The sequence below is a fragment of the Chiroxiphia lanceolata genome, chromosome 5 (genome assembly GCF_009829145.1).
Source record: "Chiroxiphia lanceolata isolate bChiLan1 chromosome 5, bChiLan1.pri, whole genome shotgun sequence".
Classification (NCBI taxonomy): Eukaryota; Metazoa; Chordata; class Aves; order Passeriformes; family Pipridae; genus Chiroxiphia; species Chiroxiphia lanceolata.
Window position 1 is genome coordinate 50,286,997 of NC_045641.1, and position 16,810 is coordinate 50,303,806.

Sequence of the window (16,810 nt, forward strand, 5' to 3'; positions counted from 1 at the left end):
CTTTCATCTCCTTCATGGGATGCAATGTGCTCCAAATTATGTCACATCAAGGAGCCAGACAAAGGCATGACTACTTATTCTGAGACTAAAAAAATATTAAGTAACAGCCTCCAAAAAATAAAGATAGGAGCCCAACATCGCTTAAGAGAGTTAAATGTAAACTGATGTATTACCCCAGGAGCACAGCATCACTTGAGCAAGTTAAATGTATGCTGATGCACTTACTACCCACAAAAGCACGTTGCTTTTGGTGGGTAGTGGAGAGACTGGGATTTGTTACACTTTTCCCACGTCTGTCCCTGTGGACCTCTGCATCCCTGCAGAGCTGGAGATGGGAAAACAGAGACTGTCATTAGTACACAGAATTTCAGCTACCCAGTTCAGCAGCAGGGAGCACCGCATAGCTTGATTTACCTTCTTTCCCACTGCACTACACTGCAGCAAGAGCATTTTCCCTCCTCCTCATCACATGTCTGTAAGGGGTGGAAAATGCAGGCAGAAGGAGAAAAAACAGGCAGCCCCTTTGATTCTGCAACAGGGTGGTTTCTGCTCTGGTTAATGTTCCTGCTTGAAGCCCAACACTTGTGTTGTTCCAAAAGTCATATTTTATATACCTGCAACTGGACTTGCACCAAAAGGTTCTGCAGACTGACAACAAGTGAGAAGACCTGCTGTGTGGCAAGGGGGTGCAAGGCAGCATCCTGCAATGATGATGGCTGTGGTTGAGTAGCACCTTGGTCCATGTTTTGGCCAGCAATCACCAGCAGAGAGGAGGAGAAGTTCTGGCGCAGAGCAGCTTTCAGGAACTGCATGATGCTCACTAGACAGGGAGATGCTTATTAGTGTGTGTCAGTGTTTTCCTCTGCCCTGCCCTGTGTGTTGGTGCCTGTGCAATAGCATGGGAGAGGGTGAGGAGAGAAAATTTGAGCTTAAGAGCCCACCAGAGTTGTTTGGCAGCTGCTAACAGCTGCAAACAGGAATGGCAACATGAGTTCCCATGTTCATCTCCTTCCTCAAGACACTATCACAGTTCACACTCAGTTCCAGATGTCACTACCAACCTCCAAGGAAGATTTGCCCAAACACAGCAGAACTCCAGACAGTTCCCTTTTGCTCTTTCTCACCACTAGTTACACACTTATGGATCAGTTATGCCAAATGGACCAAAGATTCCAGATTCCCTCCAGCATCTCCACCATCCCATTCCATAGTCACCAGTTCTCCCTTGTTGCTTGTAGCATGGTACTAGTGGCTGCTTCCAGCCAAATCCCTGTAACAGATGCAAAATACCTAAGAGCAGGACTGGCTTCTTATTCCTGAAGATGACTGCATTGAGGACTTCTGTTAGGTCTAGAGAGAGTGTTTGGTGAACCTAGAGGAGAATTAAATAGAAGAGAAAAAAGGGTGCTGGTTTGGACCAGATAAAAATCTCCCTTACATATTTCCAGTCATTAGATGCTACCCCATGATGACGATTGAAAAACAAGGGAACAGCAACAGGATTTCAGGAGACTGACCCAGAAAGGAGAGTTACATCATTAGGCCCTCAAGTTTCACTCACCACCAGTTGCCAGTCCTGCACAGCTTCCAAACCGCAGTGTAACTTACTTGTCTGTCTCACTCTCATTACTCCCTGCAGGCCTTCTGGCATGTGGCTGTCAGACTGCTGAGCACATGCAGTAGCAGCCAGTCAGCAAGACTGACAAGCCAGGCAGACAAAAGTCATCAGTGGCAAGAAGCTGTCCCTGCCTGCTGGAGCTGGGAAGCCTGCAAGAGCCCAGGGATAGGAACTATGGCATGGGTGAAGGGAGGAGAGCAGATTAGGGACATGGGAACTAGGGGAAACAGGAAAGGTCGGCTTGAGAGGGCAGTCTGCAATATGTTGTTTCCCTCACAGAGCAGCCATCGAGCAGCAGTGCCATGAAGCCTCAGAGAGAGCCCCAGAAGGGTTCAAACTCTTCAGTAAGACTGAGAGTTGGTATGGGAAGGCAGGCATAAGGGCCACTGGGTTCACTCCTTCAACAGGAGAGCTAGGAGTAGCTGCTACAACATAGGGGCAGTGGTTACTCATCTGAGAACTGACAGGCCAAAGCCTTTGACAGCCTGCTATCCATGAGCCATGTTTATCCTCAGGCTTCTGCTAAAGCCAGTAGCAAGAGAGGCTTGGGTAATTACTTCAAAAGGAAATATTCTCCCTTGTGTTGGCATTCGAAAGTGCTTCCCTCAAAGTTGTAATTCTATTATTAGCTGACAACTCCAGCTTAGCTCTCTTGTCGGACTGCAAAGCATCAGATACAATGACAGCTGCCCACATTCATAAGAGCTTGCTAATATTGAACACTTACTTACCAATAGTAGGTTTGGATTGTGCTGTTTAACTATTGATCATTTTAGTATCAAAAAAGCAGTTTACGACATGGGAGCTGTATCTTCCACCCCCAGTCTTTCCTTGAGAAAGGCCTTAAAGTACATTTTGCTCTGTCCCAAAGAGGAAAGTGATTTGGATCAGGAGGGCTGGGTACGCACTTTCACCCCCAGGATTTGTGCCCTTCTCTAACTCTTACATAATTCCTGTCTCAGCCTTCAGCAACGTGCTAGCTTCCAGTCCTGCTGGAGAATAACTTGCAGCAGGAAATAACTTGTGGACAATAACAAAAGAGGAATCAAGGCAATCAGATTCCAGGCCAAAGCAAACAACTTCCCTGTGCTAATGAAGATATTATATATATATATATTATATATATATACACACACACACATATTTATTTTTAGGGTTTAGCCATGTGCTGACTCTGAACACTAGAGTGGTACTAACCTCAGTATTGTAGCGATGCTGATAAAGCAAAAGGGATGCAACCAACAGCCATCCAGAGCACAGCAAGGCATCTTCAGATGACAGGTAAGCACGTCCAGAGGGCGGGGACCGCAACCAGGTGCATTCCAAAACCTTCTGCAGGAGTTCTAGCAAGGACACATTGGAGAGCAGCACAGCCACTGCTGCATGGGAGAAACATAATAAGAGAAGGTGATGGGATGGCATAGGTTAAACCAGCTTGTCAAGTAGAAGAGAAGTGCAGAGCACACCCGTGCTGCAGTGAGGCAGCCTCAGCTGCCACAGCTCATCAGAGTAAGGCTGTCCAGCTATGCTGGTATTCATCTCCCACAGCACCAGCAACTGCTTGGCCAGCTAATAAAATGATCAGCCTTCAGCTAACACAGCGGGAAGGCTGGTTAGAGCTGTTCTCTATTTTTGTCTAATTTTTTGAACTATGACAATACCAGGATATTTCAGACTAGGCACCAATGCCCCACAGCTGGGTTCTTTGAACAAGAAAAATACAGTGCTTCTGTCTTTCAGCAGCCACTTCTTGAATCATCAGAAGGCAGCAAAACCAAACCAAAACCCTTGACCTAAAAAAATGCATCCCAAATACAAAATGGTCTTTGTTAATTATAATGCTGCATCTGGATGGAGAAACATCCACCTTACCTGCTGAGACAGTTAGAATACAGTCTCTGATGGCCAAGTTACAACCTCACTGAGATTAATTTAGCAATCAATACAATCTTGCCTCACCTCTCTGTTGACTACAAGGTGTTGTCTGATGAAGGTTCCAGTACAGAAAATTCAAGGATGGCTGCAGGAGGCCAGTGTCCCTTGGCCTGCATTTCCCACAGAGATTACTGACTGGAAACAAAAGAACACGAATGACAAGGACACCAGCTTAACAGAGCACCTTCGAGCAAGAAGAAGTCAGATAGTGGGGAGAGAATTCAGATGAGAAGTGAAAATAAAACAGAGCATGGTACAGACAAAGCAATGGACGACTGCCCTACAGTGTTTGCTTTAGACTGGACCATGCAGTGGAAGATGATAACAGAGAGGGGGGAATAGAAAAAGGTATATTAAAGGGCATAAATCACATTAGGCAGGAATGAATCCAAGAGCAATGGACTTCAAGTTATCTGTTTCCAGTGTGAGTTTGATCCTAGTACTAGAACAAGCATAAACAGCCATGTGACTGTCTCTCATGCTGACCAGACTGGGGAATGGCATGGAGAGCTGTGCTCCTCCACTCTCACTAACTCTGCTTACACTAGGAGTAAAGTGTCATGTTTGTTGTAAACACCAAACACTTAGGAACAATGTTTAGTAAAAGTTAGGGAGAGAAATCCAGGACTAAGGTCTCAGCAAAACTGTAATAGGAGATCTTTTGAAGAGCATACAGTCTGAGTAAGCAATTCTCAAAAAACACACATCAACACACCTCTTCCATCTATGAGTTGGCTTCATATAGGCCTCATTAGAGGATAGTGTCTTGCACACTCAACCCTGAAGAACATATCCTGGGGAGCCAAGGAGGGAATAAATGGGGTGTTTGGGGTAGGGAGAGAGTTGTGCTGCAAAATTCAGAGCAGAAAACAAGAGCAAAAGGAGCTTGTGACTACTGGCAGCATCTGAGCTCTGCTCTGAAATCACAGCAGCTAAAAATGCTGGTATAAAAAGGACACGGTTCTTCCACACCCCTCAGTTCCCCTGGCTAATGAACGCCTGAGAAACACTGCTTCCTTACAAGGCCAATGCAGGCAGCCTCAAGATATGAAACATTTAAAATTGAAGGGGACAGTCCTTCAAAGTCTGCTGGAGAGATCAGCTTGTCAGAGCAGGAAAGAGATAAGAGGATGGATCAGCTGAATTTCCTTCTAGTATCTTTTTTTTCTTAGGCTGCATGAACCTCCAACAGCCAAGTAAGAAATCACCAAGTAAGGATCACCAGACAAGGCAGCAGGTCACACTATGGTTAACAAACACAGCCTTCTGTGTCTTTGGGGTGGATTGGGCAAGCTCTGCAGTTGGTATGGAAATATATACTCTGCATTCACACTTCAAGGAAAGCCTAGTTTCACTAAGCTGCTGTTTCCTGATAGCCAATTAACAGGACATGACTGTGACCTGAACCCCACAAGACTGTTATAGCAAGTGTGGACAGGGAAGGATGATTCAGGAAGCACATCAGCCATACTGTCATGAGCCAAGTCAACAACAGTCACTGACCCTGAAATCATGTCATAGTCAGGGGAATACTTTGGCCACCTTTTGAGATTTCAGACAACAAATGTATTGTAAAAGTAAGAAGAGAACCTGGGTTTTGTTGACTGAACTAGTAACCAGGGCTCTTTACAATGCCCTGGCTATGGAAGTAACTCAAAGCAGCCATAACCATAATGCAAGGTACATCTCACAAAGGACAAAGAGCTAGCTCCTAATCATCTTAAGGCAAGGAGAAGATGGGTACATATACTCACCCTGGTGAATTAGCTTGAAGTCTGTGCTGTCCAGCTCCCTCATGCCCTTGCTCCGCAGTTGCACCAGGAAAAGGAGGCTCAGCAAAACAGGCAGGTTACTGTTAGCTAAGAAGGGCACAGACAGCTTAGGTTTTCAGTTAACTCTAAACTGTTGTGCCTGAAAATGTGCCAGGAATTGTTAATTTTCTGGCTCAGGACTGAGGATGGGTTAGGGGAGGAAGTATTGCCCTTTTACACACACACACAGAGCCCCAACTTCATTCTCATCTCTACGGTCTCCACTGGATCAGGCCCCCTTTCTGCCACTGTGGGTTGGCCTGAGTTACACCTGGATCCTGCCAACATTATTCTAGGAACAACTAGAAAAGAAGGGGTAAAAGGACACTAGGATCATATACACCCGTTGTGAACCATGTAGGGAGCATGGTCATGACACTTTCAAACTGATACCACTAATGTGCTAGAAGTCATTAGCCCCTGTCTATCTGACCACCTCTGCCAGCCCATGCTTTGACAGCAGCCCAGCTGTGCAGCATTTGTTCTCCTTCATCTTATGAGACCAGAAAAATGCTGTCCATCCCATCCCACAGGGCAGAGCAGAGACAATAGTAAGTGAGAGCTCCACACGGCAGGTCTATATGTGAGAACGGGGCTGCTTAGACCACCAACTCCCCAGGGCAACTCCCTCCCTATTATTCACTCTTTCGCAATGCCGTAAAGAGATAAAGATTTTATATTGTATGCAGCCATACCTACAGCAAACAACTATCACCTCCAGAAAATGCTTTTACAAAAGCTTGGGAGTTTTCAGTTTTGAGGAGGAAACATTTATGGGTGTCTTTAATGTTCACATATTCTCGATGGAGTCCCACTGTTGGGCCACCGTCTTGTCTAAGGGCAGGCTACTGTTTGAATAGGGATGCAGATCCCCTGGACTTAACTATCTCAGACCTCACAGAGAGCTGCCTGTGTGCTGCGAGACAAGGAAGTCTGTCTCCAGAGTACATCTGGTGTTTGACTTCCTGGATAGACCTGCCAGGAACTCAGTTAACAAGCTCAAAATGCAGTATGAAGAGAAGCTGGGGATATTAGTGGCAGCAAAAGGGCTCAAAGCTTGCAAAAGCTTCTCTAGCCCAGTGTCCTATCTCCATCACCAGTATTTTGGAGAATTAGGTCTGACTCCCGCAATAGTAAATGGACAATCTCCCTCCCCGCAGCCCCTGGCATCCCTAGATCGGCAACAGAGGGACACCACAAGTCCAAATGTGCACAATTTCAAACACAATCAGATCTAGCAGATGCCAACATTGCCTTCTTTATCCCTAATCTTGTAGCCTTAAGCTTTCAACCCCTCCCTCTTCTCCAGTTTACTGACTTGGCCTGAGGTAAAGCAAAAACACTTCCCCTCTTATTGTCTCCATCCCAAATGCTGCACAGCAAAACACCTGAAACAGAGCAGGGCAGTTAAAAGTGTCGGTGGCCCCCTCAGGAACAAAAAAAAAGCTGTGCTGGGTCCCTAACTTAAGGGGTCAAGGACATCCTAGCACTGCTCCCTCCCTCAGTTCAAGCTCACAGGCTGCTTTGCACAGCACTTTTCATAGTGGGATAACAATTCCAACGCCACAGCCAGGGTTAGTAAGAAAACAGGGATTTCCCCCAGTCACAGCCTTGCTCTCTTTGAGAGATTTAACAGAAGAGAGATTTGGTGATACCACAGTCCCCATTTGGGGATCAACATCATGAATGAGTCAAACAACCCCTGCTCCTGGTCTTTCTGTCCTGAGAACTATGTACACTCAGGCACACCAAACTGTTTTGCACAGTGAAGAGGCAAAAAAGAGAATGTCTTTCAGCCAATAGAGCTGAGCCTCTATTCAAGCTGGAAGATTTACCAGCACAGCTCTCCATTTGAACACTGATGGCAGTATATGAGAACCCTGCTTTGGTTTAACAATCACAGCTTGAAGCCAGAACAACATAAATCAGAAAAAAAGAGTCTCACTTCAAAACTAATCTCTGAAAGAGGAAAGTAAATCAGTACAGTTCTGTTTGTAAATTTCCTCATGCAGATAAGTACTGAAGCTACGTCAGCACTTCAAAACCACTTTATCCCAGACTGTGTCCCTTCAGCCACCTACTCTGCTAGTTGATCTTACAGCAAGACCAAGTCACAGAGGTGGGGTCACCTTGTAGGGTGGCTGAGCTGCTCTCTACCAACAGCTGCTGCAGAATCTGTAGGAATCGGCTCCGGAGGAGGTCACAGACAAGGACATCCTCATTTCTTTCCAGGAAGATTCTTAGAGTCATCAACATCTTCCAAGCCACTTTCACAGAGCTTGAGCAGACCAGGTCCTGCGAGGAAAGAAATTACACGTTACCTTTCTACCCTGATTAGGTGAAAGTCACTGCTATTTAATATCATTATGCTAATCCGATGCCTTGGGAAACAGCCTAATAAAGCACCATTCAGATTAAGTATGTCCTGATTAAATGGAAAACTGAATATGAGAAGGGCTGAACATGAGAAGGACTTATGTCTGTTAGGCACCTCTGAGTAACATCTCATTTAAAGAATGTATTTAGCTTTAATTATAGGGGCAATATGCATTTAAGGTGAAGGTTTTAGACAGTGAGATCCTAAACAAGAGAACAGAGCCTCTAGCACTTCTGCTAATCTAGTTGTTTTGAAAAATCAGGTTGCATATTAAAGATGCTTATTTAAAATCAAGCTTATGAGTCAGTCCATAGTTACTAACTTTCAAAAGGCTGGCAGCTTTGTATGTGCAGTAGTAACATAACAGCTAAATTGCATGAAACCTACATAAACCAGGCAAGCAATCACTCAATCACAGGAAAGGGAAGAGTCATGTACACAGCACTTATCCCACGAGCCTGCTTTTTGACTACAGAGCTCTGTCTGCAGTCTCTGAACCGAATCTCAGAGCCAGTAGCCTTAATTTGGGCATACTCTTGATGTTAAGGTATTTAACATTAAATTCACTCGCATAGCGTGTACAGAGGCAGTTCCATAAATATCAGGCAGAAAATGCCTGGTAGCGCTGACATAATATGACCATCTCAACACGTACTATGTCAGCACTACCTTTGCTCTCTTCCTGCAGTAGTCCTGGCTACTGCACTGCAAATGGTACAGCTGAAGAGGTAAACAGGAAACTGGTCTCAGCAACTGAGCCTGCAGCCTGACTGGACAGTCTGCTGCCTTTTCCAGCTGCCTTCCCCTATTACACAGTAGTAATGCAGTAGACTGGGATGACGGAGAGGAAATGGCTGTGGGACTCCATACACAAGTAAGAACAGGCTGCCTGTGACAGAAAAAGCTGTCTAGTTCTGAGCCTAAATCCTGCCTGTATCAGAGACCTTTAGGAATAAAGGGCAGGGAGCTGTCTGCACAATCGGCTCTGCTGACATAGATCTGCTTCATCTGACACTCAGGAATCCAATGTCTCTATTCTCTGAGAGAGTACCTCAGACCTGGAGCATAGAGAAGACAAGTGGGACAGTGTGTCATCACAGTCGTATTCACCCCCAGATAAACTGAGCACAGAATGGCATGAACCAAGGGCCACAGCCTTCCTGGTGCTGGTAAATGCACCATTGTGTTAACATCTTCCTTCCTACTCAGGATCTTAAGGTCTCAGATGATGTCACTAACCATCAATTACATCTAATCCAGACAATTATTAAAAGTAGATAAGCAAATAAGTCATCCTTGGAAGGACATACATTTTTCCTTCATGGTACCATGCAGAGGCCTTTTCACTTCACTTGTGCATTCTGAGGCTTAGGTTATTTACCTTGTAAGTTTTCCTTACATCTGACAGTATATTTATCCCAGTATATTGCTCTGTATTATTAGTCCATCTACATTCAGATTGAATATGCGCTTCCACAACTGAAAGGTGAGTTGTCAAAGCCTGTGATTTATTACAATTCACTTTAAAGACTGGGATAGAGCCAAATGAATGTATTTCTGCAAGAGCACATGGCAAGACAGAAAGGAAAGGAGGAATGCTGCACCATTAAGGGAAGGAGACACTGTTTATGTTTTGCTTATTGACAGACCTGTGATGTATACATATGCTTCAGTTTATGGAGTGATAAGCTCCAGAACTACTGCCAAATATAACAGTGTGGGCAAGTCTCATGGGACACTTCTCCTTAATTTGTACTGATATGAAAACTCACTGATCACTTTTACTAATGCTCTGCAACTGAATCAAATGCCTGGATGTTGCTACCTACTCTGCAATATCACCCTGTGAAAGAACTGCCCTACAGGAGAACCCTGCTGACAGCCATTTCAGTAACTCCAGATACTAAAATTTACTTCATAACCTCTTAGATCAGAACAAATACATGCCAGTCTGTAATGCCCAATGGATGCCCACTCAGAATCAAACCTTGCTTCCTCTTGCTTCTTCACCATTTGCTGACATGGGTTTGTCTTCTCAATGATACTTAGTTTTAATTTCTCTAACAGACTGGAGAAGAAACATCACAACTCTTATTTTTTGCCCTTACAGGCAAATCTCATGTTCTTGTGTGGAAAAGTTAGCAAATACTTCATATGTGACTGGCTGAACAGTTGCAGGACAAGTGGCCACTGATGGGGAGAGGTGACAGGGCAGGTGAGAGTGGTGGCAGTGAGAGACAGCCTCTAAGCAGCCATCAGGACATGGATTCTGTTGTGATTACATACATTAACAGAGCTCATTACACCAGCTAAAGGCAAACACACTAGTCTGTTACTTTAAGGCCCCTTTCTCTCCTGCATTGATTAATTTTCCCTGTCTCAAGATTTTTATTTTTTAAGAGCAACAAAACATGTTATTTGCAGTCCTGAAAACTCAAGAGTACTGCAAAAATCTCTGACAAGACTCTCCGGTAAAAACAAAACAAAATTAAACCCCCAAACAAACAAACAAACAGAAAGGTGTGCTCTCAAGACCTTCTCTCTGCACACTGCTTTTTCAAAGTTCTTGTTCCTCATACCCTTCTCATCTATCAATAACAAAACATTGCTCCCAAATTAGCAAAATAGTTTCTTGAAAGGCTGGCACAGAAGAATCTGGAGCACCCAGCTGTGTATCTGGATAGAGAATGGAACAGGGTTTTTCATGGCATATCTCAGCAAGACCCTTCAGATCCCTTCCCAGCTAATTCTTAGAAGATCCCTTCCTATCACAGTGGGCGGATGACATAGAACAAGATAACACACGCACAGTCCCATTTTCCTTATCAGGCTTCCTTGGCAGGTAGAAGTCTATGTATACACACATGGCCCCTTCTATCAACATCTTTGGCTTCATAACATCACTGAGGGCTTTAAGAACCGAAACCCCCATAAAACACGGCCAGGACAGCAGCCTGTCCTTGTGAAAGTCACATACCAGTAAAATAAGCAAAATGCTGGAATTGCTCTTCAGAATGGGAAGTAATGGGCTAGCACTGTTCAGCTGATCAGATGTGTCAAAATCAGGTTCTTCAGCCTCAGTTTGCTTGCAGTCTCCCCAGGAAAACCAGAGTTGGAGGACTTGGTGTCCAAATCTCCCCATAAGTTCAGGGTAGTGCAGGAAGAATTTCAGCAGGAGAGGACAATGGACATAGACCAAGCTCAGATCCGGAAGATTATCCAGGATCCTTCTTATGGTACACAACGACCTCTGGTAAGTGTGTGAGAGGGAAAGGAGGAGAGGGAGAGAGAACAAAATAATCACTAGATACTGAATATCAAACAGCTGAAATGATGAGAATTTACTGCGAGAAACAGTCACACGGCCTTTTAAGTAGACAATCAAATATATCAGTTAAACATCATTTTGTGAAGCCCATTTGCATCACAAAGGCTAAGAAACTTGTAGGCATTATACAGAGCTCAAAGCTGTGCAGCAGCAAAGAGTCATATGGGAACACTAGAAAGCCTGCTGCAGAGGCTGGAGATGTGTTCAGGAGATCGAAGCTATGAAATTTATTATATTCTGTATGTGGATTCACAGCCTATCCAACGCATTTACACTTCCCACACATACGCAAGTTTATTCCATCAAATCTATATTCCCCTGTGGGTTTTCATGGTTAACTTTCCAGAGTGTAGATGCACTGCACGCTCTTCACTCATTCACCACTCACCACCTATTGCAAAATACTTTCTGCAAGAGGGTTGATGGGAGTGGGAAGAAACCTTAGTTTCAAAAAACGGTTCCAAGAGGTAGGAATGAAATCTTCTTTTACCAAGTCCAGGGCTTTGCCTTTATCCTGACAGACAGCAAGAAGGTAAAGTGCAGCTCTGAGTACGTGTGGAGGAGGACAGTCTCCACGGTCCTGTGCTGAGAGGAGGAAATTTCTTATGGCTAGAAATAATTCTGCATCTGGAACAAACCTGCATTCAAGGAGATTGGAGTGGAAACAATAACATCAGATATGCTTTGCCCACCAATACATGGTATGTAATGGCCACAAAACCACTTGCCTTTTATACTCTTGGCTCACCTGTCCCCAAGGGTGTAGGCAAAGTATAAGAGTAGTATGAAGCAGTGTTGGTGGCTGCAAAGAGACTGATCCAAAGAGAAAGGCTCGGGGGTTTCAGACAGGAGGAGAAGGCTTTCAGCAATGGTGTAGTTTAACTGAGGCAGACCCTTCTGCAGGAGCGCAGACATCTCTTGCTCTAGAAATCAAACCAGTATGAGCAGGCAGGCAGTGATGAGGAATGTCTATGACAAAGAAGAGTGGAACAACCTACTACTCCACAGTCTGCATACAGTAAGCACACCTCTATGATTTGGCATCAGTAGTGACATGAGACCTGATTTAATGGAGGAAATGGAAAATTTAAGGATGAAAAGACACTTCTGTTTGAGGGTCCCAGTTCTTTGCTGATGCTGCCTGTATGGTGACCAACCACTGCCAGTGAGAAAAGTTGCTTTTGTTATGTGGAAACTTTCATCTCATTCATTTCGGACTTAACTATTATGGAAAGTTGCAGTGTAGACAGGAAAGCTTTACAGAGTACACCAGAGGGGAAAACATTACCTTAATCTGCAGATATGGGTGACTGTGTGGCAAGTAATTTCATTTCAGTTAAGCCATGCACAGCTGTGCTAATAAATGTCACCATGTAAACAAAATCATAGGCAGATGAAACGCATTCTTTCAGGCAGGGTTCCAAACTCTTCAAAAGGCATTCTGACTGTTACCTCCTTGCTGCACCAGCTTAAAAACAAGCTGGGGAAAAATTTCTCTAAATTGAGCTATGTGTGTTCTCCCTTGCCTCTTCCCTTGTCCTTTTCTAATTTTTTTTGCACCTATTGCCTAAACAGAAGGTGGCAGGGCCTTAAACTACATAAAACAATTTTACTCTTTCCCCAAACTTGCCCTCCTGAGATGTTCTCCTTTTCTCTGTGGCAGAGTAAAGGTTCAGGCACAAGTTGCAGAGGAAGCTGGAACAGGTCTGATTCAGGACAGGATTACTGTGAAGAAGAGCAGAAAGATACAGAGAAGGAGGCTAGAAACATCCTCTTCCTACTTCTAATATCACACACTGTCTGCCAGACCTCATTTTACTGAATTATCACATACAAGCACCTGCCCCATCACAAGAAGACTCAAGGAGGCAGCCTAGGCTTCCAGGAAAATGATGAGTTCCCAAAGGACAGTCAGGTCACCAACGTGGCAGGTGCGTGCAGTGACATCAGTGAAGGAGTTCACGGATCTTGGGCCAATATGAATGCAGCGGGGTACTCTCACAATCACCCTGCCAGGTATACATGGGGAGTCCTGTAAGGGCAGGACCCCTAACACTGCAGAGAATGGGAGGTGTTTAAGCGTAGCTCCCAGTACATGATTCCACTGGCAAATACCAGTTAGATTTTGTAGCAGTGGTGTTTGTTTCCAGGGAAGAACACTGAAGAATGATAAAATATTAACTAAAAGGGTGAGAACAGCTCTACTTCCAGGTATTTCTCTCTCTCCAAAGATTCCTTGTAGAACAGGACATAACCAAACAACGCCCATAACACACCATCCTTGGCACCCCCCACTACTGTATTCAGAGGCCTAGATCACTTCCACCACACAGGCACAAATATCCCCACTCTAAGTTCCACAGTAGTAACCTGGACTAGGAGTGCTGTGTGTTTTGTTTACTTTTTAGTGAGATACAGTCACAGGAAAGAGGAGGTAAAACATCTCTGCAGACCTACAGAGCGTCTCCCCAAGTACTCCTCAACTTAGAAATCATAGCCTCCACTACAGGAGATGCTTTGCAATGCCTGCTATTGAAGTCTTCCTCCTCCCTCCCATTTTTATACATTATCACACCATGAGGAACACACCAATAGTGGTAGTATGTGCTTAGGAAGCCAGAGCTCAGATGGAACTGGTGCTACTGATACTTCTTTTCAAAACACCCACTGATCTGACTATTCCAAAGTCAGGTTGCTTTATCTCTGCCTGTGCGACTCACGACGGAGCACAGAATTCTCACAACGCCATGTAAATCCATCCGCCCCCTACCCAACTGCTTCTCCCTTCTCCCACATCCAGCTTTTCCATTGTCAGTTACCATTTACATTTTGCAGTAAGATACAACCACTCTTGAGTCTTTCAGCCTCCTGTCTTGCCTATTCAGGTGCATTAGATAAGGCATGATCTGCTTTCCCATCTGGAAATTTTGGACTCCCTCACAATACACACAATACCTTTGTACAGAGCAAAATCTGGCCTTCAGCTCCAGTGTCAGTCGGATGAAGGAGGAGGATGCTAGACAGAAAGCGAGACAGAAATGTCAAAGGAGCACAGAACATGTAGGATAAGGGAAAAGAGTAGGCAGGTCCCATAACCATCCCCACACAAGCCTGGTAAACAGGGCAGGCCACCTCAATAAGAATACATATGTTAGGCTTTCTCTCAGAAAGCAAACTACTCCGAGGTTGGGCTGGAGGGAAATATCTGAGATTCATTTGTTTTCTCAGGAGAAGTGAAGATTTGCCAGCTTCACATGTTTAGAACAGAGGAATTGTCTACATCAGCTCTCCGATGTGTGAAGAATAAGGAATACACAGAGTAAATAGGATTTCTACATGGTAAAATCCCACAAACAATTCCAACATAATCCCTGTCTACAGGAACAGCCAATTCTGAATATTCCAGAGGAAAGGGTAAAGCTGACACAACACACTTATCCAAAATAAAACCTGTCCTATCATCATTGCTAGACCAAATAACATTTTCATCCTGCTGAACATGACTGTGCACTCTATTCTTACTCATATAAACATGTAATATAATCCTCCACATAAAATCTTGTTAAGCTCGTTGCCCCAGTAATATGCAGTAGCAGCAAGTTCCATCAGTTAAGTTGAGAGCAGAGAGAACATGATCCCACACTACCCTCATACCCAGCTTTTTGGAGAACTTATTCCGCATGTTTGGCACCACTGTAAAGAGGATATTAAGTGTTGAGATGAAAACCTCCACCACTGACAGACTGACAGCCCTTTGCAGGTAGCTCTGTGGAGAGATGAAAAGATTGGGTGCATAAACAGTGAAAGCAGCAGCTTCCCTCTGGCCTCCTGCCTGCCCAGAAAGTTAGATTTCTAAATCCAAACAAATGGAGTAACAGTTCTTTTACCAAAATGTCTGGCAGCAAGCACACAGGCTCACAGAGCACTTTGAATGCAACTGACACTCCCCTCTGCCAATGATATGAGCTGCACTAACACTGCAAGACATTACACCAGACAAGAAACTTCTTCCAGACTCCAGCTGGCAACCAGTTAGGCCTTAATCCACAGTGACTAACATTACTGCCCACATTGCCCTGGAAGTAACTGCTCTTATGGGTCAGATGGCTAATTCTCCAGCATGGCATACAACATAAAACAGATATTCAAGTTCAGCTGACTTCAGTAACACTTAACACTTGTGCTTCAGTGTTTCATTGAGAAGTGGCAAACATAGGCATTTCAGCTCTCTACAAAGTCCACCCCTACACTGTTTAGAACAGAATGACTCAACTCACTCTTGTAGCAGGTCACTGGACAATTTTCTCACAGTCCATTAATTTTTATGCAAGTTCAAACAGCTTACTGACTCCAGCTTTGCCAAACTGGACATGCACTGCATCCTCACACCAGGGAGGAGAACAGCAATGCCACTGGATTTGTCTACCAAGAGATTGGTTAAGAAAACACCAATCAAAACATCCCCAAGGTCCCAACAACTGCAAGGATCCATACACCTGAACCTGTAGCAAAGCACGAGCAAAATTTACTAAACATTAGGAACCCCAGCCATAGTTCCACTGTTTTGACAATTCTGCTTGAAGTGTCTTAGGGAAAGGCCTGTATGGAGCACTAAAGCACACATGACTCTCCACTGCTATTTTCTAAATCATGTCCCTGGCCTTAGTGAAGCACAGTGCTTAGTACTGCCCTTGCTGTGCAGACTGGGCAGCCTCATCAGTACCTTCCGGAAAGAAGTGTGAAAATGAAATTGCAGATGCAAAACCCAGCTGCTCTCTGGGACACAGGCAAGTTTTGGAAAAGTGGCAGAATGGGAAACAACAGTTCAGGCATTCTTCATTTTCTGCAACATCCAGAGCTGCCATGGATCAGATAGCATGGTAGGCAGGTTATGGGGATTGCACAGTCTGAAGAAAGACACTGCCATCTACATGGAAGCTTCATGAAATTCTCCACCCTCTGAGACCATACATTTCCTTTTCTCACTAACTGTATAATTCCACATTTGGCTCTAGAGAGGTGGTAAATGCCACAGCTGTTCTTGGTTTACTCTACATTTTCTCTTCCCAAAAAACCATTTGTCCAACCCATTCTTGGGGCTTGAAAGCACCTTTCCAGGTACATAAGGAACACACCGAGTTCAAAAGAAACCCTACCATGACCATGGGGATGCAGAGACTGTCACAAATCCTCAACAGGAACTCAGAGAACTTGCTCAGCGTGTCCTTGCTCTCAGAGTTGGGGGCAGTGAAAGCGTTCTCCTGGGCCATGAAGTCACCCTGGAATTCCACTGCTAACCTACAAACACAAAGTGGACAACAGAGGAGAGAGGAATTCTCCTCACTCTGCAAAGGAAGTCAGGAGATACAAAATTTCCATCACAACTTCACCATCAAGGACTCACAAACACTCAACAGGCTGGAAACACAGGAATCTGGCAATCACACAGAGTTGCCTCTTGAGTGAAGCTATTAAAAGTCATCAAGGTTGCACAACAGTACAAGCTGGGAAAGGAAGACAGTTTCTGTGAAGAAAGCATCTGCTGTGGGAAGCCCTAGTGTGGCAAGACTGGTTTTCAGCCAGGTGCACAATACAGCAAACCTTGTGAAAATCAGCCAAGGGACCATTCAGCTGATCTAAAATCCATGACAGAATCCAAGTGCCCTCTAACACCACCGCAAAACTCCGGGTCAGTGCAGAAAGGCATACCTGCTTCTGACTGAATTATATCAGCCAAGCCA

General features: G+C 44.6%; 1 protein-coding gene across 2 annotated transcripts in view; it reads right to left on the reverse strand.

The window, feature by feature from the left end:
* MEI1 (meiotic double-stranded break formation protein 1) overlaps window positions 1-16,810 on the reverse strand; it is a 37,380-nt gene that overhangs the window by 5,049 nt on the left and 15,521 nt on the right. For both annotated transcript variants that reach the window (XM_032687325.1, XM_032687324.1), the window contains exons 14-26: window positions 16,226-16,367; window positions 14,724-14,835; window positions 14,025-14,085; window positions 12,700-12,794; window positions 11,818-11,992; window positions 11,560-11,707; window positions 10,719-10,991; window positions 7,494-7,659; window positions 5,308-5,412; window positions 3,578-3,688; window positions 2,816-2,997; window positions 1,291-1,372; window positions 615-820 (exon numbers count right to left, since the gene is read on the reverse strand). In XM_032687325.1, the coding sequence (XP_032543216.1) occupies window positions 615-820; window positions 1,291-1,372; window positions 2,816-2,997; window positions 3,578-3,688; window positions 5,308-5,412; window positions 7,494-7,659; window positions 10,719-10,991; window positions 11,560-11,707; window positions 11,818-11,992; window positions 12,700-12,794; window positions 14,025-14,085; window positions 14,724-14,835; window positions 16,226-16,367 (1,858 nt within the window). The remainder of the gene's footprint in view (window positions 1-614; window positions 821-1,290; window positions 1,373-2,815; window positions 2,998-3,577; window positions 3,689-5,307; window positions 5,413-7,493; window positions 7,660-10,718; window positions 10,992-11,559; window positions 11,708-11,817; window positions 11,993-12,699; window positions 12,795-14,024; window positions 14,086-14,723; window positions 14,836-16,225; window positions 16,368-16,810) is intronic.